Source organism: Haemaphysalis longicornis, unplaced genomic scaffold, assembly GCF_048455015.1.
Source record: "Haemaphysalis longicornis isolate Haplotype H1 unplaced genomic scaffold, Haemaphysalis longicornis Haplotype H1 scaffold_2, whole genome shotgun sequence".
NCBI classification, from domain to species: domain Eukaryota; kingdom Metazoa; phylum Arthropoda; class Arachnida; order Ixodida; family Ixodidae; genus Haemaphysalis; species Haemaphysalis longicornis.
This window is the reverse complement of record NW_027526295.1, coordinates 133,987,292-134,014,664: the sequence shown is the minus strand read 5'-3', so window position 1 is coordinate 134,014,664 and position 27,373 is coordinate 133,987,292. Positions and strand designations below refer to the sequence as shown.

General features: G+C 49.6%; 1 protein-coding gene across 1 annotated transcript in view; it reads right to left on the bottom strand.

Moving 5' to 3' along the window:
• Positions 1-27,373, bottom strand: part of LOC144167397 (neprilysin-1-like) — a 69,367-nt gene that overhangs the window by 39,431 nt on the left and 2,563 nt on the right. The window contains exons 2-10 of the mRNA XM_077696668.1: positions 26,716-26,883; positions 23,977-24,060; positions 20,905-21,032; positions 13,462-13,699; positions 12,639-12,737; positions 11,026-11,106; positions 8,874-8,977; positions 8,247-8,305; positions 5,280-5,331 (exon numbers count right to left, since the gene is read on the bottom strand). Coding sequence (XP_077552794.1) covers positions 5,280-5,331; positions 8,247-8,305; positions 8,874-8,977; positions 11,026-11,106; positions 12,639-12,737; positions 13,462-13,699; positions 20,905-21,032; positions 23,977-24,060; positions 26,716-26,862 — 992 coding nt within the window. The 5' untranslated portion in view covers positions 26,863-26,883. The remainder of the gene's footprint in view (positions 1-5,279; positions 5,332-8,246; positions 8,306-8,873; positions 8,978-11,025; positions 11,107-12,638; positions 12,738-13,461; positions 13,700-20,904; positions 21,033-23,976; positions 24,061-26,715; positions 26,884-27,373) is intronic.

The window sequence follows — 27,373 nt, the reverse complement described above, 5'->3', positions numbered from 1 at the left end:
AACTCAACAGGAGAATCAATAGATAGTCAACACAGTCTCAACTAGAACTCCACTGACTTTTCTCAATAGACTTTCAATTGACACGTCACAACAGGAACTCAACAGGAAAAGTGTATTGAGACTCAACAGAAAGTCAATTGGAAATCAACAGACATGTTGACTATAGTCAATAGACTTTCAATTGAAACTCAGCGTTGAGTTTCAATTGAAACGCGGCGGCCAATTTTCAACGAGAACTCAATACAAAATTTCTATTCAAAGTCAATTGACTGTCAACACAATGTACTGAGTAAAGTCAATTGACTTTCAATTCAATCTCAATAACCATTTTTGTAAGGGATATCTCACAGGAACTTCTTTATTGGTTTGGTGGTACTATATGATCTTTTCGCACACGCGTATCCGTTCAGCAAATTGTTTTTGAAATGACATCGAGGCGGCTCATGACGCTGTAGAGGACTCGCTGACAGTACTGCAGGAAACACGACGTTTGAGCGAAAGTGAATTTTCTCCCATTTTTAATGAGGCCACTGCACTCGCTGTGGAAATGGGAGAGATATTTACCTGCAGCGCTCAGCAGAAAGTAAAGCACGCTCCCAACATCTGCCGACGAGTGACGTTGCTAGACAAAGTGTCTACGTACTGTCGGGAGCAAAAGTCTGGATTCCACGCGAGCGGCGGCCGAAATGCATTGCAGCGCCACCCTGCGAAAGCTCGCCTGCTGTCGAGACACCGGCTGTAGGGCCTATCTTAACTGCACGCATGTTCGTTCGATTCATTCGATAAAAGCAGTCGCGAAGCGACACGCTTCCTTAAACCAGTTTGAGACTATTGTTTTGCGGTGCAGTCGCAGATAGCAACTACTTTCGATGTGCAACGCTGATAAAGAGTGACGAAAAACTACCCGTTCAACGCATCAGTGGCCGCTTACTGCCACTCACTGAGACCGTATCGCAAATGCTACACGCCGACGGAATTGCCCAGTCGTAAATGCTAGACACGGCCGAAGCGACACCGTTCGGTCTTTCCGTGAACAAAAAGCGTATCAGTCTCGTGCGAGCAAACGAACATGCGTGCAGTTAAGATAGGCCCTACAGCCGGTGTCTCGACAGCAGGCGAGCTTTCGCAGGGTGGCGCTGCAATGCATTTCGGCCGCCGCTCGCGTGGAATCCAGACTTTTGCTCCCGACAGTACCTCTGTTGGACAATGCGATCGTGTACATCATTAAAAACATTTCCGTCTGAGACGCTGGATATATTCTGGGCCTTTTTTAAAGACGATAGTCTTTCTTGGGTTACTTAAACCAAGAAATTTTGGTCTGTCTGTCTGTCTGTCCGTCCGTCCGTCCGTCCGTCCGTCCATCCGTCCGCTTGTCTGTCTGTCTGTCTGCCTGTCTGTCTGTCTGCGACTCGATTCGGCCACCTGGCCACGGAGAAACGAAGTCTGCGCAATAGTCTTATGTACTCACAGCGAATTCTAAGCGTTCAAGTCCGGTGTATATGTTCATACTTGTCACCATTGTTGAACAAGAACAAGACATTACGCAAATATAAGACAGAAAATTAATACACAAGGGGCATTTACAATATTCCTTTATAAAAAAATTCACAGATGCTTGATTTTTGAGAAATGAAATAGTACATCCACTGGAGAAAAAAAAATCACACTGTCCCCTGCTCTCGCCCGCGCCGCTATAGCTTCTGGCGGCATTTTAAAAATTCAAGCGGCAACAGTTACCAAAGGTTCCACTAGATAGGTTCCTCGTTCTGCTTGGAACTCGCGTGGACTAGGGCAACGCGGTTCTATAGACGCTGAAGTAGGGCGTCTCGATTCACGCGCGTCTCCGCCGTACGGCAGCGCTGGCACCGAGACACCCGGCCTGGAGCAGTAGAACGCGGTAAGCTTAAAGGCCAACTGCACTCAAATTTTACCTCGACCAAATTTACCTCGACCAAATTTATCTTTAATGCGTAGTAAGTACCCCCAAACCAGCTGGGACACAAGTCGTATCCCCGTGGAACGTCTCGTTAATCAGTCAGAAGCGTTTAAAAAAGCTCCGCCGCAGAGCACGCTGCACCTGCCGGCGGATCGCGTAAACAGCCATGACGCGCCTGTGACGTTCCAGCCGACGGAAGCTTCTTCCTCTGGCCAGCCACGCAGCTGGAGAGCCGGTTGAGCTCTGCTGCCCCGTGCGCGTGTAGAGCTTTCGCGCAAGACTTTCTCCCGAGCTGGTGACCGTCCGGCCGCTCGCTGGACAGCTGCAACGTCACTGCAATGGCCGCGACCTCTACGGTTTCGGTTTTAAAATCGCCAATTTTTGCTGGCGGCTTGCGACGTCCACGTGCGTATTTCAACTGTTGTATTTTGCATGTTGCTTTATTTTTGAGCAGACTATACGAAAATAGGGTTTTCAAGAGGCCGAAATTTTGAGTGCAGTTGGCCTTTAAAGGAGCCGTGAAGAGAAAATACAACTTCGTGTAATGTGAAAGAACTAGGATTCAGTATCTCACTCAGCTCCATTACAGCCCCAAAAAATGTTTTTTTAACGAAAAAAAGGCCAGAAGTGTTTAAAAACTTTCAAATTTCGCGCCACAGTGACGTGTTATGAGCAAGAATGACGTCATAGGGGCCAACAATAAAACATAATTTTCAGTGTGTTAACTGCGCTTCAGCATTCAAGTGAGGTGGTCAAATGGAACTAGAGGCCCCATTACAAACGTCCAGTCATGCGTCGTGGCGACAGGTCAGTTAGGCGGCCGCCAATCACACAAAAAAGGTTTGTTACGTCATAGAAAAGTTGCGGGAAATTGGCTAGGGCGTCGCGACCACTTCAGACGTTTTCTTCAATATCTCCGTTATTTGTTCGAAGATTGCGATAATATTGGTATCATTGTTATCGGGACTAAGCACTCTTTCTAATAAACCAAACTTGTATTTTGTCCTCATGGCTCCTTTAAATTGGCTTGAGCAAAACTTTAGCGTATTTACCTTGGAAGGAGCGCGACGCAAGAGGGACATCAGAGGTTACCGGGAAAGCGAAGGGAGACATTTACTTTGCAAATATCGACAAAGACTATCTTCTTTTGTCGACACTTGCGACGAAAGGAGCAGATACGCGGCCAATTTTTTTTGTTGCGTTCTACTGTAAGGCACGTTGACTGCGCTTCCGGGGCTATAGCAGCAGCTTTGCAATCAATGAAGTATGGCTAAATTACTGGCATGCCACCGACTAATCCTGAATTCACGTTATCCGTTGAGTACCAGTTTTAATTGGTACTCAACACACCAGTATAATTGGTACTCCTTCCAATCTCGATGCTACCCCGGAGCCGCCCCTGGCCTTCCGGTCCACATCCATAGTGCATATGCGTCGCGCGTGTGGTCATGGGTCTGCGCGACGAATCTCCTCGTTATACATATTTCATACGACATTTCCTACTCAATCTGCTTCTAATTGTTCAGTGCAATCTGTAGTTTTCTCCTTACACGTCGCTTTCAATTTACGTAGGCCAACCGGATTCACACTTCTCCCTCAGGATTTTGTTTCATTCTCTATCCCCCTCCCTTTCATTATACACCAGCTGTGAAGGTGTCGTCTCAGTTCTAGGAAAGACGTCCGGCCGAGAAACTACCGGCGTAGAAGCAGAAAGAAATGAGCTGGAGAGGCCACCCTACTCTCTAACTAGCTAGAAGTAACCTCTGATAACGAGCCGCGCGACCTACATTAAAGGCAGCGCTTGTGAGCTGACCTGAGGATGCCATGCGCTGCATGCTAGTCCATTTTCCAAAGTTCAGCCCGCCGCCTGGAGCATGCTGCCGAATAGGTAAGCTTGATATTCGCCACTATGAACGAAAGTGAGCGGGTTGGGAAAAGAGAGAAAGCTTGTTCTCGAAAATGGTATGCCCTTTCCTATATAGAAAATCAACGGTACCATACAGGGGAAGGAACGGAAACCAGCGAAAAAGGACGCAAAACACGAGGAGAGACGAGACAACACAACGCTGAACCAGCAACTTCGATATGTACCAAGTGGCCCAGCACGCTGCACTTCTACCATACAGGGCCAGTGATACGCGATTGTAAAGCCACTGGACGCCGGGAAGTTCTGGTGAACGTGTCGTTAAGCTCTTCTTCCACGTGCTGACGAAAATGTGTTAGTTCGGCGTGCTCCGGGGTGCCCATTCTGCTTAGATGCATGGTCTAATCGCTTCATGTCGTGTCATCAAAATCATTATCGCCCTCAGTTGGTTCTAGCAGTTCACTGCAGGATGAAGGCGTCTCCCGTTTTCCTACAGCCATTTCTGTTTCTCGATGCCCAAGTTCACTCCTTGTCTCCAACATTCTCTATTTTATGCCTGCATTGAATAATTGATACTCTACTTCCATTCCAGTTTCTTCGAAGCTCCTGTCTTACACAGACGAGCTGTCGGTTGTCTGTTTCCCGCAGTACACGCCCAGCCAAAGTCCACTTCGCTCTCCTAACCTGAGCTAAGACGTCTTCCACCGGAGTTTGTTCTCAGATATGGGATGCTCGATTGCTATTCCTAGCGCTGCTTCCATCATCCGCCTTTCCATTTATCGTCGGGCTCTTACACAAGTTACCCGTCAAGGCGCATAGTTAACCTCCAACTTTTCGCGCCGTAACTGTCCATCACACAATTGTATTGAGTTAGTCGCCTGCCGCTTTTAACATCTGTAATTGAAGTACGTGCGAGATATAATTCCTAGGTGATAAACAGCCCCTAAGGAATTTGAAGAACAATGGTGCCATTAAAACCTTTGCAGTCGTTCATAGCGGTGGAAGTTACGGTATTATACATTTTCTAGGAACACTTAACAGCAATATCTAGTCGAAGCATTAGATTGTGGAACACATTTGTATGCCCACTGGCACCATATCAGGATAAGAAGAAAGCGTGACACTCACAGACAACGAAACAGAGGAAACTATAGAAGTTCAATGTAGGCGCTGACGTCGGTAGGAGCCATCACTATCGGTTTTAGGTGCTTGCGCTCATTGTGGGAAGGCACCAGGAAGCAAGGTTTTGCAATGACAGAAGTATGGAAAATACTACAGTAAGCCAGAAATTTCTGTGAAATTGTCTCCTGGTTCAGCCATTGTCCAACTAAGCAGAGCAAACACGTTTAGCTTTCATCTGTACTGACACCTTTCTATACTAATTAGGTGTTGCTACGCCGTACAATATTTTAGTAATTTGCGCTGAGGAATTGAATGAAGGGCTCTTTTAGGGTAGTATTCAATGGATTTGAAACTTACGAGCCAACGTCGGAGTGGAGGATCGGCTCGCTGAACAAGCCCATAGGAACGTCTGCACGGTGGAAAAACAAAAAGAACAAAAAGCTACAATTGCTGGATAAGCTTCATTAGCGCAGCCACATTATTATATATTCGGGGTTTGAAATTGCAAAAATGCAAAGCGGACAAAGTAAGGACAGCTGCCCCAAGAACGAGTGAAATTGGTCTTATGCGCTGACTTAAGGATACCCAGGATTAACAGGTTATCCACCCAAAGATTTCCTTCGTAATTTATTTCCGCGTTTAAAGAAACAATCTATCAACATTTATTAGGTTTTATGGTTGTACATTTAACAGTATTTGATGAAACACTACGCAATACAATGCGGAAAAAGACAGCGCAATCAATAAAAAATTCACGTAGGCTACCCTCTGTCGAACCGACAACAATGGGGGAACACGAAGCTTTCTAAAATAAAGCCAACAACAAGCAAACCAACCCAAAAGCGAGCGGGCAAACGTCACACCACCTTACAATATACATAAAATATTGCTTACTGGGACGGCTGATTGCACTGCGATTGTGCTCTAGTGCTACTTATGCGCGCATTCTATGGCTTATAACCAATGCCGTCGTTAGACGGAGGGCTGCGATTTCTGTGTACTTTTGCGCATCCATGCACCCCTCCTCAACTACAAATTACTTCGAGCGTGCTGGAATAGCGCAGTCGGATAGACGTCGGCTTCATCGCGCGAGAGCCCCAGGTTCGATTCCAGTCACGGAAAACGTTTTAATTTTTCTGCACTTCACCCACTAACATCATCAGTGCGCGTTTTGTGGGATAGCAGACGACATCAGTGAGGGGCTGAAAGCTTCGCTTTAAAAAAACGAAGTCGCGCTCAGTGTGCTCGTTCACCACGTGCTGAGCGTTGAGGATGAAGCCGAGCTCGTGCAAGGCTGTGGCCAATTGAAAGAGGACAGCGCCGAACCGAAGCCAAAGTTGCTGCCAGGGAGCAGGAGGAAACGGTGTGTGGAGCCTGACGGGCGCACGCGGTCGGATGCACGCACCCGTGCGGCGTCCCAGAAATCCTTCATAAGAAACGCTTTGCCCCCTTCGATGCAAGCAAATTGTCTCGCCGGCTATCGGAAGGGTACAGCAGCTCGTCCTATAGAGAGCTGCGTTAGCGACGTCAGCGCGAGATCCGTACTCACTGTACGTTTCTCGCTACGCAACCCCGCATCCCTGGTGCGCCCCCAGAGGCTTGAGGTGCGTCGGAACGGTGCAAGTTCAAATACCTGACTGTGTCATTTAGGCTTAGTTGAACTCACTTTTACTTTCCGTGATGTTTGGTTGTAGTTCCTCTTGTCGTTTGTTATCCCCGCCTGTTGTGTGTATCTGGCTAGTAGGACTTGATTGCTGGCTAGTTGGGTCATGACGTACGAAGGAATAAGTTTGCGCAAAGGACGAGGATGAAGGGAAGGGAGGACAAGACTAGCGTTCGTCTTGTCCTTTCTTCCCTTCGTCCTCGTCCAAACTTATTCGCAAACTTATTCCTTCGCATATCTGGCTGGGTTTACGGAAATTCATGCACAATGCCTACGCAGGGGTGTTTTTTCTTCTATATAGATTATTGTTCGGAGCCTGACAAAGTATTTTTAAGTCTTGCCAATAGCTTGTTTTTCTGGGGCTTGCTTGAGTGAGAAAAAAATCCTCCGTCGCAGGCCCCCGCGCGAGGGACACAAGTAAATGCAGAGCATTGGGGGTGGTCACGTGACGTAGTTTGTGGTAGTTGACGGTGGTAGTTGTAGTTGTTGCCGTAGGGGTTGGGTAGTTGGGTTGCGAGACGAGAGAGAGAGAGAGAGAGAGAGAGAGAGAGAGAGAGAGAGAGAGAGAGAGAGAGAGAGAGAGAGATACGAGAGACGTAAGTACGTAACGTGTTATTTATTGCCATCGTTTGCATCCCACCCTCTCTGCGGGGCAATCGGTTGCATCTTTGTTATTATTCTTTTGTTTCTTTTCTTTTCTTTCTTATTATCCCTCTCGGGAGGGCAGTGCGCCAACGAAGAAGTTCATAAGCGATGGAAGCAACACCTTCAACCAGTACCGCGACGCGAGCCAACGTCAGCGTTGCAGTACCAGTTCAAGACATCGTGCCATCCTCTTCATCGACGGTGGCAGAAGACAAGGCGGCGAGACGGCGCGCTGCCGACGCCGAACTTCGTGCACGAGAAGCCGCGGCCAAACGTCAACGTCGGGCCGCGGATCCTTCGCTCGGGCAACGAGTATATTCGTAGCGCGCGCAGTAGAGGAAGAGGAGATAGCACCTGCTGCTGCAAAGCTTCTTTCAGCGCCGGAGCACGCGCATGCGCGCCCGCACCGGTTGTTGAAAGCGAGGAGGAGCGGGGGAGGGGCGCACGTGCTGGCTGGCTGCGGACGCCGACTTACGTACGCATAACATCGTGAGTAAAAGAAATGCTCTGCATTTAAAAGCTGTGCTGTCCAGAATCAATACCTGTGCAGCTTGCCAGAGAGCGGCAGCGTCGACGACGCGGAAATCCTGAGATCGGAGAGCGGGAAGTTGAAGACAGACGCGAAAATTGAGTCGCACTGACAAAACTAGATTTCGCGGCAAGGCCAGGGTTCTGGTAAGTTCTCTGTACAAGTAAATCTAATATAGGTATCTTAAAAAAAACAACCACTGAAATTGCCCGCTGAGACGGCTCTTTCAACACACTGTTTTTTTACTACGTGCTTGTTTCATGCACTTCTTTGTATTCCCCCAGCTCCGCTGATTATCCTTGTTTGCAGAGTGGAAGGGTAATGAATTTTGCTAATTATAACGTGTATTTCGAAGAACCTCACTCATTGATACCCAAGACTCGATTTATTTTTCTGGGATGTTTTCGGTTTGTTTTCCGGTTATACTGTATTTAATAAGGATTAAATAATCTTTTATCGAGCATAAGAAATATGTTCGGCCACTTACACAGCGTGTTGGTCTCACAGTCATAGGTGCATTCCATGTCGAAGACGGAACCTTGCCACCTTTACACAAGGAACAATTGATATTTCAGTATAACAATAATAAAGTAACACCTACAGTAACAATCACCTACAGCAACACCCACAGTAGCAGTACTAGAGTAACAATCAACAATAACACCTGTAAACAAAAGTGCTAGCCGCGCATGCAAAAAGCGTAGAAGTTGTCAACCTCCAACTTTGTTGAAGAAGGTTTTCCTAACAGACATAGTTTCAATTCACCAAGAATGTAGACACAGCTAGTTCTTCGGCCGTTTTCAAGCTTGTTAACGCATTTGGGAGTTGTCTAGACGAGTGTAGTAGCGGTATATGAACAAGTCCAACTGTTCCGTTCTTCATGAGTTCCGTGCGGTCATTACCGTAGAAAAACACACAAACCGCTCCTTAAAAACGGCAAGAATACCCACATAGAGCACACATGGCCCACTTGTGTGCAAAAAATAAAAAAAATTCATTTCTTATAATCGAGGAAATCAGTCGAGAGCATTAATAATAGTGGTCACCTAGTTATTATGCTCAGTCCCTAAGCAATCATACGGGCATCACAAGTGAGGAGAAGCCAAGGACGCACTCTGGTTCCACCTCCTCCATGGGGAACCTCGACCAGTACCGCTGCATTGTTGCCTTGCGGAGAAGGTAGTAGCTCTCAGCGACTTCCTTGCGGTTGACCGCAGCCTGCGAAGAAATTGCCATTGAAAATCACCATTACTCGGGGCAAGTACGGATCCAGAAAAGCCATACTTATCAGAACAGCAAAATGCATAACTGAGAATGCGCAATAATGGGTTTTAAGAATGTATCGATATCGAAGCTGACTACTTTCAATGTGCGTTTTTCATCACTCGCCGTATTTCGCATTACCACGTAACAATCCTACTCAAGTTACTTTTCTTCCACATTCAAAAATACAAGTTTTGGCATTTTTTTAAATTTTACAATCATTTGATATGTTCCAGTGATCAACGAGCGTTCTTTTGAAAGGTCGGTTCATTGGACGACAATATGCGGTAAGAGGACGCCCTCAATTTGTAGAAATCGCCAAAAATGTATTTAGATACTGCTAGAATTATTTTATTTTTATGGCGGAGCTTTTTGAAGCGCATCACTAGAAATGAATAACTAGGGATCCTGCTGATATGGTAAGGTCTGTGGAAACAATACTACTCAGGCTGTTTGAAACATATGTGCTAAACTGAAGTGTACTGCGCCCCTCCTCTGCGCTAACGTTAGCGCAGCCGCCGGGGTTACTCAGTGTCCAACTTGTTGTGCTGCTGAGCCCAAGGACGTAACTTCGATTCCCGGCCGCGGCGGCCGCTCTTCTGGTGAAGGCGAAAAGAAAAAACGCCCTTATTTTCGAGATATCGGCGCACGTTGAAGATCCTCCCCCCGTAGTCAAAATTAATGCGGAGCCCTCGACTGCGGCGCGCTTCATCGCCTGTGTAGCGCCGGCGCGTTAAACCTCATCGTCATCAGCATTGCATAGCCTGAAGCATTCGGGTTAAGGTGCTTGCCTTTTTGTTTGTTTTGTATTGGTGTTGGTTTGCGTGCTGGCTTTGTTTCATTTGATACAGCACTGGAGTTTTCTGGAAGAGTTGTCGCTCTCCAGTTTGAATTTCACGTCTTCTCTGCCGCCGCAATCGCGAGGCCACGAATAGTCCGGATACCATGCAGCCGTGTACGTCAAAGATTTCTGTGTGCGAAGCGTATAAACGCTCTCTCCATAAATGTCACGCGAACAAATTCTTGATCTTGAACTGGTACGTCTGATTTCGTGTCCAGACCATTTACTGGCGTTGTATAGCGTCAAGAAACGGTTAGTCGCCGCATGGCTTCTATCAAGAGTTCGCACCGTTCTTTGAAGTTCTGGTCACCTCAGTTTCGCTGGTCATCGAGTTCCGCAGAGTACAATGGCATATTTTACTGATAAATTACTATCATTTTATGGCAACATGATAAGTATTACCACTCTTAAACCAATCATGTTACTGCTATAATGCATACGCCTAGCGCTAAATACTGGCGTCGTCCTGATGACAGCGAAGGGAGAAGCACTGCTATACTATTTTCAAAACCAAATGCCCTCTATTCATACAGCGTATTTGTCGAATACCTTGTTAAATGCAGGCGCTTGTGTACGCAATCTGAGAATACGTAAGACAAAGCAAAAAAAAACTTTACCATCCCTTCCCAAAGAAAGTTGCTCTTGAAGAAAGAAGCTTCCTGACTTAAAAAACTGCGTCAAAAGTGGGTTAATACCTTCGCTAAAAGTGCGTGCATTCGACCGTCAAACCTCCAAAAACTCAAATCACAAGCAAAAAACGAACCCATGCGACGATTTTTCGGGCAATAAGTAAACGCATCTATGAACGATTTAAATGTATACCGATAAGTGGTTTATGAGATCACGTTTTGCTATTTTACTACTTTTTCAAGGTCTATCAGTTTATTGTCTTATCGTAAATCGTTTTTTATGCGATTTTCAAGTAACAGTTTTGACACAATGGAGGTTCAGTTTCATGCCCGCATCGTGTATCTAGAGATCTTCTCAGTGCTTTCACTCGACCGGCCGGTCTATTGGGAAATGCAGCAGTTCTTTGACAAAACGCCATCGGTGCCAATAAGACAGCTTTCATTTAATGAAAGCTACTCTGTTCTGCAAGTTGGTCTTACTTCTTTCAGAAACCGAGGCGACACAAGCTTATGCAATGAGCAGGCATGCTTACCATCGAGTAGATTTTCCCCAGTTTTTCAGCGTCGGTCGTAATCCAGAGCGGATAAAAGATGTTCACCTTCATAGTCTTTAGCTGCAGAGAAAAACAAAGGAATCATTAAATACACTGGTCACTTGGAGCTGTTAAGCCGTGAACAGCATTAATTTTGTCCAGCGAAGCTAATAACGCGCTTATGTGTACGTAATTCGCGCCAATCGTATTCATGTTCAGCGGTGTGAACGAATTCCCAGCCGCTTAGAATTGGACGCAATTAAAGACTATCTGTTTCTTTGGTCCTTAAAGGAGCCATGAAGAGAAAAAACAAGTTTGGTTCATTCAAAAGATTGTCTCGTTAAAATCATACTGACACCACTTTTAACGTAAACTTCGCTCAAATAAGCTACATAATTAGGAAAAACGGGAATGGTCATGCGACCCACCAGCTAATTTCCCGCAACAGAACCTGTGATGTCACATGGGCTAAGCTCTGCGATTGGCGGAGGCTGGCAGAAGCAGACGCAAATTAGGTAGAGCTTACAAACTAGACGAACGAGCGATTTGCGCTTAAATTTAGGGCACATTCTTTACGAAGCAATAGGAATGATGGGACAAACAGTGGAAGTTACGAAAGCACATGTAAACATAGAAGTACTGATGCGTTCTGCTGTTCGTACTGCGCACAGCATGCTTTGGTTTAGCTGCACAGCACTATGGGGCTTGGGGTTGTCTCAGACGACACTGGCCGATTGACGCAAGCAACGGTGTCTTACGTGACCCCATTTGTCGAGCGAGCACTGTTTCAGGGAACGAATATTTTCTCCCAGAACAAAAACAAGCCAGGTTTAAATGCGGGCAAAAACAAACCAAACGCTTGCCACGGTATGGTGGCGCCGTCTAGGTTACGGAACGTAAAGAAACGCGGGAACAAACCAACACCGCTACAGGGTGGAGACAACCTTTGAACGGTCCCGTGCCGCCGCAATTGGGCCAACGGGCTCAACGCGTTATTCTTTTCGTTTCCCACGAGACCTAGCAACGCGAAACAGACAATATGATTCAAACTTCTTCAGTAAACCGCGTTGCGGCGATAATTTTAGCGCGGTTTTGACACAATGACTTGCTTCGGCGGCGAGCGAGCAACCGAAAATGGCGGCGCCAGCGTTGCGTTACGTGTCTCTACCCTGTACGGCGGATGCGTGAATGAAGGTATTCTAGGCTGCAGAGCGGTCGGTTCCCGTGATGTCACTTGGGACCACGAAAACGCACGATTGAGCGGGAAAATCAACATTTTAGCCTAAATTGTTTAATTTCTTGTTTAAAAATCAACATTTTAGCCTAAATTGTTTAATTGTTTAAGAAAGCACCGTTTGTATCCGGACAAGCGCTGGGGGCACTATAAAACACGAAATCTTTCGAATAAAACCAACTTGCATTTTCTCTTCATGGCTCCTTTAAACCCGTCAGTTTCAGGAAGCCAAAGAACTACGCGATTCAATAAAAAAACGCAACGACACCATGTTCAAATCTAGATGTCTTGAACATCTCTATGGCGTAATATTGCGCAAAATGAAACGGATTGGGTACGCACAATATAAGCCAAGGGTTTGAAACAAAATGAACCCTACCTTGTACTTTGCAGCCATCTTGGAAGTGTACTCCATCCAGTGCGCTTGTTCGACGAATGACCTCATGAAGTAACGAATGGTTTCCACGGTGTATATAACCTTCAAAGGGTAAGTAGTAAACAAATATTATTTCAGAAAAAGTAATAGCGCGCATTAAGTAAAGCTCATCGTATTGTGTGGACTCTGCGTGCCACAGCTCAGCGCGCATTGTTGAGCAGCATATCGAGATTATCGCATTGATAAATGTCCCAAAAGAGTGCTGTAAATACGGAGAAAGGCGCCCCCATAGCGCGGGACACATAATTTATATCTCGCTTGCAACAATCCCTTTGATGCTAGCGATGATCATGTTTTAAGGCCTGCGTAAGGTACCATGTGCCGCTTAGACAACTTACGAGTGGCCCTTCGCGGTCACGGATCACAGCCGTAATCACATTTGTAAGCTGGGGAGTTCGTCGTGCTGGTATAAAATGTACAGATAGCAGCGTATATAGCCTATATAAAGATAGCACATGTAACTTCTGTTTCGTCCACAATAAGATGAGTTGGGAGTTCAGGGTAAACCTTGGCGTCTTGTCTCCGCCCTTGCATTTTCTTGCTATCTTCCCCTTAGTAGAGCATAAAAGCGTCATGCCTCTCCTACGCAAAATTATGTTGAAACAAGTTGGCTATAAAAAACGGAACTATTATTTGTATTTCTTCTAGAAATATTCATCTTGAGGGACATTTTGCCGAAACGGACCTAATTATTATTTCGCAACGCCAAACAATGCATGTGATTGAGCGGGCCGGCTGTAATGAAGCCTAGGAAAAAGGAACGCACCTTGTCTACGTTGGGCGCGTACATCTTGTTGAAGACCATGGCGTACGCGTGGAGGGCGACCAGGGGCATGGCATCCTCGGCGAGGTGCAGACACACCCGCTGCCTCGACGCCGACTCGCCGTGCGACTCGAAGCGACGCCGAAGACGCAGCCGCGACACTTCCGCCAGCGACGCGTCCGCCAGCAGCGGCGACAGGGCCAGAACCACGCGGAAACCAACGTAGTTGAACACCGTGGCGCTGCGGCATTGGAAAGGGTCGTCGCGCGCCTGCGCCTTAATCAGTGCCCCTCAAAGGGGTTTCGATGCCAAGTTCCTCTTTCTGCTTGGAAGTTGTACCTCGTACCAATAGTGTCATGACTACATTGCGTCGCCCTGTACGTAAGGGCAAACTTTAAGGCCCCTACGCTACACGGGCGATGAGGCGCGTCGTTGTGGAAGGCTCCGGACTAATTTTGACCAATGCGGGGATCTTTAACGTGCGGCGAAATCTCGAACACACGGGCATTTTCGCTTTTCGCCTCCATCCATCTAAAAGGCGGCCACCGCAGCCGGGAATCGAACTTGCGTCCTTGGGCTGAGCAGCACAATACCTTAGCCACTGAGCCATCGCGGTGGATACCGAAAAAATGTATTCTGCATCGTACCCGTGTGTAGACAAGGAAATCCATGTTTTTAACTTTTGATATGCATTGACACTATGCGCCGCTGTTGGTTTTCCTGAAAATCAACCTAAAGAGGTTGTTTCCCTGCGGGCCTACCTGTATTGTCATGAAATAGACTAGATTTTTAAAACGACGTACCGCACCTGTGCCATTTAGGCTTTCCCTTCAAGGCAGAAAATCGCGTATGTAACTGAAACTCACATGCTTTTGCTACTAAAAACATTCATAAACGTATAGTACTGGACACATAAACCTTTCATTGCGTTCAGAATAAATTTCGGCCTGTTTGATAATGTTAACAAATGCTGTGGGCCAAATAAATCGATTGCGGGGTCACCCTCTGAAGCTACACGTGCGCGACGGGGTGCGCTATAGTGGACAGCTCCGGATTAATTTTGACCACATGGAGATATTTTACTTCCGCGGAGAACTTGCGGCACGCGCGTTTTCGCTTTTCTACCCCATCAGAAAAGCAACCACCATAGCCGGGATCTAGCCTGCGTCCCTAGTCTCAGACGGAAAACAAGCTCTAAATAAAAACACAGACGAGTTGTGGACAGGACAAGCGCTAACTTTCAACAAAAAGTTTATTTCAGACCCAGCGCTTATAAACACGTCTGGCCAGCATGAAAAGAGGGGAAAAGAAAGGGAAACATAAAAAACGGTGGGCAAAACAAACAAAAAAAAAACAGTGACGTGTCGCCTACGACAAGAAATCCAATTCAAGTTTCGATACAGCTACAGACGGCCTGCTGACGCATCGATCTCCCGACCTTGCTATCTCTGCCGCTTCCACAATTTCTCTTGTCAGGCCTGAGCGGTGAAAATACGAGACGGTTGTTTGGTCGTACAGAGGATGACACGGGTTTCACGAGACATGTTTTTTTTTACAGTGGGCAGCCAGCTGGCCGTCGGTAGCAACGCTCCTGACCTTGTTCTTGTGCTGTTGTAGGCGAACGTTTAAGCATCTGCCGGTCTGGCCGATATAGTGTCTGCCACACGACAGATTAATCTTGCACACAACGCTATGTCGGCATTTCACAAAGGCGTGTCTGTGCTTGATGGCGCAGATCGGTTACCGTGCACGCGTGGGACAGCTCAACCTGCACAAAGCCAAACGCTTGTTAGGCGCCGTGAACAGGACCTTGACCCCTGAACGCTGCCCAACTTTCTCGCATAAAATCTCGCATAACCTCAAGAACGTTGAGCTTGATACTGTTGATACTGTTCTGTTGATACTGATACCCTTGTTACTGTTCTCCCCTACCGACCGGATCGCTCTGAGTGCTGCACAGCTTCTGAAGCTGCGAACTACGCGGAATAATGCCGCCAGCTTGCAAAATCCTTTACGACGCAACATGAGTGGCGGCAAAAATCTCGGCACGACGGCACAGCCAACCACCCGACGTAGTTACCAGGATCTATGGTGGGGCTGTGGATTCCCTTCACTACACCAGGATTGTGTAGCAAGCTTCTTTCTCGGTTTCACGGTCCTTACCGTGTCCTCGATCGGATGTCGCCGGTGAACTACGTCATACAGCCCATGACACCTTCCTCAGATCTCTGTCGCAGCGGGAGGGAGACTGTTCATGTACAGCGTCGGCCGCCTCGTCTAGCATCTCCTTGCCCTTCAGCGTCGTGCGGGTGTACCCGAGCTCTTTGTGGGGGGCGTTAAAGTCTCCGCAAATCGCGATCGTGTCCCTCGGCGCCGTCGCCAGCGCCGTGTGCAGAATGGTGCAGAATCTCTGTTGGCGATGCGCGGGATTGCTGTACACATTCACCAAGAGGATGGACTCTTTCTTCTTCTTCCCTAGAACCACTTCGGTTGCGCAGTATTCCAGTGCGCTGCGGCCGAGGAGGCCCTCGTGCTTCACAAACGGGATCCCTTTCTTCACGAAGGTGCAGACGCCCTGCGCCACCCCCTTCCCGCAGTCTCGTGCACTCGGGGTGCTTGCGTGTGCTCTGTAACCCGTGAGGGACGGGGCGTCCTCCGTGTGCGTCTCTTGCACCATTATGATGTCCGGGGGCCTCTCGGCGCCCTGGATGATTTGTAGTAGCGTTGCTTTCCGGCACTCGAAGCCGTTGGAGTTCCATTGCCAAATTGTGAGCGTCGAGTTGGTCCGGGGTTGTCTGGTCATGGCGATGTCCTTGGGTTGACGGTTGGGCTGCGGTCTTCTACTGCCACGTCGTCATCGCGGCCTAGCTTCCTGTATAGGAACTCTTGTAGCGCATCGAGGCGGCGCTCTACTGCCGCGAACCGGGCGTTCATGCGATGCTCGAGAGCGTCGACTCTATTCTCTAAGCGGTCTATTCTTTCGGTGCAGCGTCGTAACCGGACGGCAACACTTATTCCACCTTGGGTTCGTGCCTCTTGCTCGTCGTCTCTTGTTCGCGGAGATTCCTCGTCTTCTTGGGCCTCCATGGCGGTCTCGGAGGATGGCGGTAGGCTTACGGTCGTCTCCGTTGGTTGTGGGCTTGCCGGTGTTGGCGGCGTCGGTTGGGGTCGGTGTCGCGGCGTAAGCGACGGGGGAAGTGGGACCCGTCCCTGCTCCCCCTTTGGGTGGGCCGGTGCTTGCGGCTGTTGCTGCTGTGCGGCCAGGAGACGTTGCAGCTTCTCGTTGATGTTCACCTTGCACACAGACCCCTCGTCCCCCACTCGCATCGGCACGTCGGTCACCAGAGACACGAACCCGGACCTCGCGTTCGTCCGCGTCGCCAACTCGGTCAGAGGCGGAGCAAAGTGGCGAAACACGGGCCAGAACATGGGTAGCGACCACTTCGTAATAGAGATCGAGCTGCCGACGACCGCGCGACCCCGGGACGAGCGTCGCCGCCAGCAAAAGATCACAGACTGGAACCTCTTCCGCGCGCGCGCCGAGGAGGAGTCCACGCAAGACATCGCGGACATCGAGAGCTGGACCGAAGACATCGTTCGCCTCATAACGGACGCAACGACGGAGCTCGAAACGGACGAGGAACACCCCGGCATAGACAGCCGCCTGGCAAACATGTTGGAGGCCCGGCAGTTGCTGCAGAAGAGATGGAGGGGAAGGAGAAACAATCACCGTCTCCGCAAGCGGATAGCCACGCTGGGACGCGAGATCGAGAAGTACAGCAGAGAACTCTGCACCCAGCGCTGGCACGCGGTGTGTAACGAAGCGGACGGCCAGCTCCACAAGGGGAGAACGTGGCGGTTGCTGCGTCACCTCCTGGACGAGACCGGCACCAAGGGCTACCAGCAGCATCGCCTCGCGCAAGTCGTGCACACGGCCACCAAAGCGCTGGGAAGGGAAGAGACATGCAGGCGCATCGACGCGAAGTACCTCCCGAGCACCCCCAGCGAACGCCACGGAGAGTACGCGGGCGCAGACAATCCCGTTCTCGACCGCGACATCGAGGAGTGGGAGGTCAGGGCCGGGCTGCAGACCATCAACTGCAAGTCGGCGGCCGGGCCGGACCGGGTGACGAACAAGGCCCTGCGGAACCTCGGCGACGGGGCCATCGCGTCCCTGACGAGGTACTTCAACCGCTGCTGGCGAGCGGGAGCGCTGCCGCGCCAGTGGAAGACGGCGAGAACGGTGCTGATACCCAAGCCGGGCAAGCCGCCCAACATCGAGAATCTGCGCCCGATATCCCTAACGTCGTGCGTGGGGAAGATTCTCGAACACGTGCTCAACAACAGATGGCAACGCTACCTCGAGACGGAAGGGCTATACCCCGACACCATGTTGGGTTTCCGGGAGAGGCTCAGCACTCAAGACGCCATGATCCAGCTACAACACGACATCCTGGACACGTCCGTCGGCACCCAAGACAACAGGGCCGTGCTCGGGCTGGACTTGCAGAGCGCGTTCGACGAAGTCAAGCATTCCGCCATCCTGGAACAGGTCGGCAGGCTCGGCCTGGGCAGAAGATCCTACAACTACATCCGAGACTTTCTCTCGGAGCGGACCGTCGAAATACACGCGGGAGACCTCCAGCTGCCGCCGAAGAAGCTCGGGAGCACGGGAACCCCTCAGGGCTCGGTGATATCGCCGCTGCTCTTCAACCTCGTGATGATCGGGGTGGCGCGCAGACTCTCGGGGATCCCACAGGTCCGCCACACCATCTACGCGGACGACATCACGCTGTGGGTCCCCGGGGGTAGCAACGGCCACATCGAAGACGCGCTGCAGACGGCGGTGGACGCCATCGAAGACCACCTCGACGGTAAGGGCCTGCGGTGCTCGCCGCAAAAGTCGGAGCTGCTGATCGTCCCGCCGCCGGGCAAGTACCGCAAGAGGGAGGCCGAGGACTCGGCGAACATCAGAATCAGAACGAGGGACGGCGCCGTCATCCCCAGGGTAGACACGCTCCGGGTCCTCGGCATGTACCTCGAGGCCAGCAGAAGTAACAAGACCACGGTCGACCGCCTCGTCACCAAGATCGGCGCGGCGGCCAGACTCGTCCGACGTGTGGCGACACGGCACAGCGGAATGAAGGAGGCCAGCCTCCTCCGACTGCTCCAATCTTTTGCGATGAGCCACGTCGCCTACGTCGGCGCGTTCCACTACTGGCTACGGCAGGAGCGGGACCGCATCAACGCAGCCATCCGCAAGGCTTACAAGACGGCCCTGGGCTTGATATGCAGCACCAGCACGGCCAGGCTACTCGAGCTGGGGGTGCACAACACCCTCGAGGAAATCAGCGAGGCCCAAACGACAGCGCAGCTCGAGCGCCTCGCCTCCACAAGAACGGGCAGGCGCATTCTGGAGCGCCTCGAGATGGGACCGAAGACCACGGACTCGCATCGGCACGAGACGACGCAGCTCCAGCCGGAGGTGATGCAGTGGCTCCGGATCCTCCCGCTACCCCGCAACGTCCACCCCGACCGCAACCGAGGCCGCCGAGAAGCGAGGGCGCGCGCCCTCGCCGCGACGCACGCAAACGACACGGGCGCCCTGTACGTGGACGCCGCCCGGTACCCCGACAGACCCGACGCCTACGTCGCGGTGGCGGTCCGCGCCACCACGGGTGAAGTGTACAGCGCCTGCAGCGTCCGCACCCCGTCCGCCCGCCGGGCGGAGGAGACGGCGATCGCAGTGGCGCTGACGGACCCGCGATGCACCACGGTGATCAGAGACTCGCGCTCGGCCATCGCGAACTACGCCAAGAACAACGTGTGTGAAAGTGCTGTGCGCGTTGTGAGGTGTCGTGCAGTGATCAGTGAAGCGGTGCCGGCCACCCACCTTCGGTGGTTTCCGGCGCACACGGAGATCAGAGACGTGGGCGGCGGTCTCCCCAACCGCAACGAGACGGCGGACGCCGCCGCGCGAGGACTGACCAACCGCGCGGCGGCGGCGACGGCGAGTCCGGCCGGCGGCCACCGAGCTACCGGCGGGGCCCCCCCTCCTCCTCCGAGCTCCGCGGCGAAAGACCACCGAGAAGACGACGACGACGGGTGGGACCCGGAGCCCCTCCTCACGTACGGGGAGGTGCTGGAGTGGTACCGGCTCGCCCGCCGCACCGCGCCACCGCCCCACCCGGGACTCACGCGTTCGCAGGGAGTGCTGTTACGCCAGTTACAGACACTATCGGTAATCACGCCGGCACTCGCACGCCACGTGTGCCCGGACGTCTATGTCAGTGATGTGTGCAGTGTATGTGAGCGTGAACGCGCAACTTTGGCCCACATCCTGTGGGACTGTGCAGTGCATCCTGTAGAAGCAGCCGACCTCTACGGCCGGTTGCCGGACACCATCGTCAGTGCCGCGAACTCACCGGACCTGACATCACAAACCTTCGCCGTCCAGCAGCTCGAGGCTGCTCTCGCCAGGCAGAGGCGGAGAGAGGCACCGACGGGGGGGAAAGGGACGAGTTCCCGAGTACCTTTCGCGCGCCGCTCTCGCCGACGCCGGCGGGGCCTAGTCCCGAGGGTGACGTAAACGCGTCGGGGGGAGGGAGCGGCTCTGTGTAGCCCGGACCTCCCCTCTGCTGGCATTGAATAAAGTCTTTCTCTCTCTCTCTCTCTCTCTCTCTCTCTCATGTACAGCGTTTGAAGCCGTACTATGATCACCTAGGTTTGTCTGCCCCGTGAGGCGCCAGGATGGCGCTTTATTTCCCGCGGGGCAGTTGTAATGAGGTAAAGTGGGATGTATTAATTAGGAACAGAGGACAATCCCTTATAATGGCTATGTGACATCAGACATCGCCATGTTGCTGGCAGACAACCAGGAACACATGTGGAAGGAGAAGCTCGGTCTGCGTGGCTTTGGATGCGATCGCTTGTCGGCTCCCTCTGCGGTTCTGGCCCTGTGTGACATCTGTGTCTACCAGCAAATAAACCGCCTTTCGATAGATACATATCTACATTGATTGATTGTGGGGTTTAACGCGCCGACGCAACGCAGGCGATGAGGCGCGCCGTAATGGAGGGCTCCGGATTAATTTTGACCACCTGGGGATCTTTATCGTGCGCCAAAATCTCGTACACACGGGCGTTTTTGCTTTTCGCCTCCATCAGAAAAGCGGCCGCCACGGCCGGGAATCGAACCCGCGACCTCGTGCTCAGCAGCGCAACGCCTTAGCCACTGAGCCACCGCGGCGGGTACATACATACATACATACATACATACATACATACATACATACATACATACATACATACATACGTACATACATACATACATACATACATACATACATACATACATACATACATACATACAGAACACCGACAGACAGACCAAACTTTTCGCGCTCAAGTAGCCCAAAAGAGACTCGCGTCCTTAAAAAAGCTCACCTTGAGATTGTGTTCAGAATCCTGGACATGTGCCCAATGTAGAAAGGCGTCTTGACACGGATGTACACTTTGTCGTGAACCATGGCCACGCCGTCGAACACGGTGTTGAGGAAGAGTGCCCAGTGCCACTGGAGACAGACATGGAGCAATGCCGTCATTGGAAGGTGGACGTTTTGATGTGGGTATTTTGGTTCAGTTGCGCCTTTTATAGCTCATTCATAAACCCTTTGATTTGAGCTGCTGAGGCGCTAATGTTGTTTTTGTATCCTCATGCTTCAGCGTGATATTAAAGGGGACCACTACCATCGCAGCAGGGCTCGCACGAGCTTGCGTTATTAGCACAAGATTGAGCGGAATTTCCTTATTCGAAGAATTTGTTAAAGAAAATATTGGGCAGCAGGTGTAATCACAAACCTCTGATTGTGAACACTCACACATGTGCAGGCATTTTTTAAAGCGGAGCTTTATACGCCCCACTGATGGCATCGACGCCCGAGTAAAACGCACTGCACGAAAGCCAACCTTACACAACAGGTTTTACATAATGAGATGTCAAGAGAAAGCACATTAAGGGCCTCAAAAAAACGCTTCCATTGATCGGAATCAAACCTGGGTCCCTCCCATTATGAAGCCGACGTCTATCCTATTGCGACATTCCGACTCGGTCGAAGTAATTTGTATTTTGGACATTGACCTTATCTATCATTGCATGGAAGAAAGCTTCGCGTTCTAACCGTGTTTTTCTTAAGAAAGGAGCTTCGATTTTTCTCAATCTCCGCACAACGGAGGAAGTGGCAGGGTGTTTCTCTCTTCAAGAGTTTTGGTCCACACTCTGCTGTATAACGCCGCACTGTCCCTTTTCGAAAGGGTCATTCGTCACCTTGTCAGTGTCTGTATAAACGAGCAGTCAGCGTCTGTCTACGAGGCGGGCACGTACTGTGACCTTTGGCTTATTTGCCATATGAGGCGAAAAGAAACAATTGGCCGCGTATCTGCTTACCCGTGCAGAATATCGTCAAAAGTTAGCAGTTTTCTGCTGCCTCTGAAGCAGAACACCATTTTATCTTTTTCCACCGCACCTCTCTACTCTTTCCCTTTCCTTTAGCTCCTACAGTGTTGGCTGCAATGGCGATTTTGTCAATTGAAATAAATTTTCCCGCGCTTGCGCTGCGTGCGCAGAACGTTGTGGCAGGGCGCACAACTTGTATCGTTATTATCCTGTTCTTTTATGTTAGCTAGCGTAAAAACAAACAACGTGCTTTTTACAAAAATACGAACGGTGCTTCTGTCGGTTACATTTTCTCTCAGACGCACCTAAGACAGGCGGATAATTTTCTTAGAACCAAGTGTACACAACACATTGCACAAACTTTCCACAGACAATATACTGGCGCACTAGTTGCATAAGAGACTGTTATAAAAATTCTGCCGCGAGAGGACCGCTCGACAAGTTTCATTGTATAGAACGTGAAATCTTTTAAGAAAGGTGTTGTCGGGCCCTTCATGGTTCACCACTTGTCACCCTTTTGAGAAGAAAGAAGACGGGAGCACGTCAAACTGAGTCACTCTGCAATACTTCCGATGAACGGTTTCACTCTTTCCTCTGCGCCTGAAGGCACTGTGGAAGTTCTAGTTATCACTTGCATGGAGCGGCAGTGCGTGATTTGCTCGCCGCTGCAGATCCGCCTCCCATTTCTGCTTTGCTTTTGTGGCGTTTTTTTCAAAGTGGACATCCAATGTGTTTATCGCTGCAACTGAAATAAAGCCGGCCAATAGTCACTACACCGCTGTAATGACGTAATACAAGCGCTGCAAGAACGCCAAGACCGCAAAAGAGAGCACATTTTTCTTGAGCAAGTAGTTTTGGCTGAGGTAATTTGTGACCTCCTATTCTTAGTACTGGAATGATTTATTGAGTAAACTCCGAAATCATTTGGTATTAAGGAAAAAGTAAAGAAAGCGTTGCAGGGTATCATTAAAAAGTGTCAACAAGGCAGAGAACAAATTGAATTGTATAAAATTGCATTGGTTCAACATTTCTGGTATTGGTGATATTGTTCGACCAATGCAAACGTCCGCGAGCGATTTCGCATTATCGAAATGATTCCAAATCAGTTCTCTACGTACTGTTCTTCAGGAGACAGCCGCAAACTAAGGAATACCAAACCGCAACCTAAATGGTGTTCCGTCACGTGATTGACGAGTGCACCACAGTTTTAAAGCAAGATATTGGACATTACTTCTGATACCAGCCGCTACGCCACCACGTACGGTGAAAGGAACAAGGTGAAACTGTGGTGATTGGATTGCGTGATGCATGTACGTCCGCATACTGTAGTTGTGGGCGCGTACGCATCACGTGTCTCCGCTAAGAAAATTGGTAGTTATTGGTTCCTTCTTTGACAGTACGAGTACGTAGTGCTGGACGTTCCGTGTGAACGTTTTGTGGAGTACGTTTTTCTAATTGGTGAACCGCGCGCGCGGGCATAATTTTGACTACCTGGAGATCTTTAAGGCGCGCCAAAACTTTGATTCACGTGGCTGACGTTTTTATTTGTCACTTCCATCAGGAAGACGGCCGCGCCGGCAACGAACCCGCCCGCATGCTGCTTCAGCCGAACAACGTCTTAGCCACTGCACAAGACCCCCCACCCCCCCGCCCCCCCGGGGGGGGGGGGTGCTTCGTGAAGAAGAAATAAAGTACCGTTTTATATATTGCAGGCTCTAACTTTTTATGATCGCTCCTCGCTAATAATACGTTAGCAAAGGTGAGCAGCAAAACCAGACCTCATTGATGAGATGGGAGTCATCACTGCGTTTATTTCAGCTCGCTGCACAAAAAGAAACTGAAAGTGAGGGAAAATGTGTACATCTGGCACGTACCTGAACTCACGACTGAACCAAAGAAAAAAAATGATTACAGTATACTCATGAGTCAGAACTACATTACATTTTCTCCATATTACCGCAATGAATAGATGGAAGAATGGGACGATTGTGCTGCTCAGGTTCACCCATGGGGACTGAGAAGCAACGCAGACAGATGCGGAATAGGGTTGTGCGTACACCTACCCTCGTTTTTGCTTGAAGGCTGTCCAGTCTTTCCCGCAGGAAGTGGGAACCGATCTTGGTTCGTTCCTTTATCGTCTTCGTGGACTGCAAAGATACCAAAACGCATGTGTCGACTCACGTAAGAGCTACGACGCAGAGGTTCCAGGATGAACATTCGAGAATAATGAGAGTAAATCACGCACGGCATGGTTAATTGTTAGTTACCCGGTATTTTGTTTCGTTTTCAACACAGAATAAAAGCTGCACCGTGATGACCCCGGGTTTGTCGCTTTCCCCCTCCGAGCTACCCCATCGTCACAGGAGTAATTGATGCTGTAATAACAAACTCCCGAAAGTTGGTTCCTGCCTCTCCGGCCATTGTTGGAAAGAGCGTACATCAGCAGACACCAGAGGCTTTCGTTCACAGCTAAGATATAACACTTTTTTATCTATTGCACTGTGTCAATGTTGATGTCCAGAGAAGTTTGGGTTAGGGCTGTACGTGGGGTCCCAATTATGACGAGAGACGGCAAGTATATTCAAAAGGGAGAACAAAAAATTATCTTCACGAAGGGATCGCTGCACCTTGGACCTAGCGGTACCTCGGGCCCTAAGCACTTGCAAGGTCGACAAAGAGTGGGCGTCAAGAAAGAACAATGACATGGCCGACGTTGGTGGCACACAGAAAAAAACATTTGAGAAACCTTCACTACGCACCTGAGACTCAACTGATCTTAGAAATGGTGGGTATTGATAACTAGTCTATTCAAAATGCATATCCAAGTGATAAGACAATGTTTGAGGGTCAAAGCAATGTTTTGAACGATGTGCGACATTAGTGGTGGCAATGTGCTCATACAACACACACTAGGACGTCCGCTTTCAGATCGATCGCGCTATAGAACACGTCGCGCCACCGAAACGGTGACTTTTTGTTGTTTGCTGACATGAAGAATACACCGAACGCTGGCCATAAAGGATGCGCATAAAAATATAACAACGCTAATATGAAGTCTCCAAATCTGCTTACAGCTGAACATGCTCCTAATTCGTTAATAACCCTGCGCGTTTGTTTATTTATTTAATTATTTAATAAATAATTAATTAATTAGAGTACCCTAAGGGCCCTTAGGGCGTTACAGAGGGCGTGGGTACAGGGCAAGAAAGTGGTAACGTAGAAGTACAGGCAGTGGGTGCACGTACATCGCGCTCTTGGATCTCCCTGGGTGACCTGAGAGTACACGAAACCTCAAGCACTTTTTGTTGCCGAATATGTCCCCCTGTGAATAGAACCGACGCATTGGTGTGTCTGCAGGACACTGCAACTCGTCTCCGATTCCGTCGCTTAATATACGAAAGACAGCGGGTTGATCTGGTCTCTACAAAATCAGAACTTCGTCTAGTTAAGCTCCCCAGTAGCAAACTAGAGAAGTGTCATATCCAAGTCAAGCTCAAGAAAGATATCATAAAACTTTGCACAACCCTCCGGATTCCGGGCCTTCAAATGCAATTGGTCGCGGAGAATGGATAATTGATACAGCGGCTTGCAAAAACACCATAAATGGTGCTACACACCATTTCCAGCTACAACAGACGCGAAGGCATGAAAGAGAAAGACACAGCCCGCTTTATCCAGGATTTCGTTCTTTCAAGATTTCTTACTCAGGTCATCCCGATGTTCTGACTAAGACGGAAACCGATAAGCTCAACATGATCGTCAGGAAATTAGCGAAACAAGCTGTGGTTCTTTCAATGAGCGTTTCAACACATAGGTCATCACGTGTTTGGCCGCACAACGTGGTCGACGAGCAAATATAACGTTACCTGTGCAACCAAAAGGTGGGCCTAGAACACAGATTTATCACTATCGCCCGCGCCCTATTTCCCTGCGCAGTGGGAGACACTGCTGTCCAGCTTCCGCCAACTAGACCCTCTCCTGATGAATGATAGAGCCCTAACATCTAGACTGCCCGTGAAAAGGCCCCGCTCCTACAAGTGCCTGCTCAAAAAAAGGAATTTTTAATCTCCCTCTATTCCTGAATTCCGACAAGGGAAGGAGGCCCTGCGGGTTTTTGGCACGAGACACCACAATTATTCTTACGCGCTGTTTTCAATGCCACGATGAAGAGCGCGAGCATGCCAGCATGGACCACTGGGCATGATTGTGTCCGAACAATAACAGCAAGACCCGCTCATTGCATACAGAATCTTGCAGCCGAAAGCGCTTTTTGCACAAATCAGTCGCTGCGCTTCGATTTGTTCCAGCCTTTCAACAGACTGTTTATATTCGGCAGTACACATCTTCATCGCCCATTGCCGCTCAAACCTATAAAAAGCACAGTTATAACGACGTGCTCAGTTTTTAAAGAGCAATGTGTTAGGAAGACAGACTTTTCTGAAACACCAGAGCTATCACGAGAACTTTGAAGTCTCGAAAATAAAGTATTCCTGCCTCCCATTTCAGTAGCTGTAACAGGAATGCTGTAAATTGGCGGATTTGTAAGGCGTGCCTCACGTCGATCTGCAACAGACACCCCCTCCTCCGGTCCCTGGTCGTGAACGTCTGCTCACAAACACACGCCCCACCTTCAAAATTCGGCCACCGCGGAAATAATATCAATAACACTATTACCTGCATTTCTAACAAGTCATAATTTTTATAATCGCTAAAAGTACCATAACTATTCTGCAGGCGCAGCCACAACCCTTGGTTCCTGGCACCTCCCAATCGCAAAAAGGATTAAAAATGGTCCTACTCACCCGGGCGATTCGATGCACCAGGTTCATGACGTCACCAGCTATACCGTCCAGTTGTTCACGAGGCTTAGTAACAGCCATGGCCGCTCTGACGACAGTCCGGTACGACTCTAGGTTTCGAGGGTTTCCCAACAGGTGACCACGGCGCATCGAGAGCACCGGCTGGTCGATCTGTGTTGCGTGACAGAAAATGTTATCGGATTATAGTACCCGCCCGAACCATGTCAAGACCTATCATATGACAAGTATTACTATAAAAATCAAACATAAACGCGTGCTTTCTCGCACGTGTTTACATCACCATTTGGTCGCTTTGAGTGCCTCTCTTAAATAACCTGAAGTACACGGGTAACTCTCGTCAAGGCCTGAAAAACTAAAGGAGTCTGAACCAGTAATAGCATTTTTGTCCTGTTCTGCAATTCCATGTTAGCTATTGGAGGGCATCCCTCCCAGTCCATTCAGAAGGGGACTATGTGATATAAGTGTGAAAATAGAACGCTAAATGCTCCCAAATGCGTTATAAGCATAGACAATAATTTCAGCCTGAGTTAGTCAGGAAACGTTGACGTCACTTGGGGTCCTCTTCACGCTTCGTTCACTACAGCCATATGATTAACTAATTCCGCACTTAACAAAACTTGTTGCTCAGCTTGCTGGTACA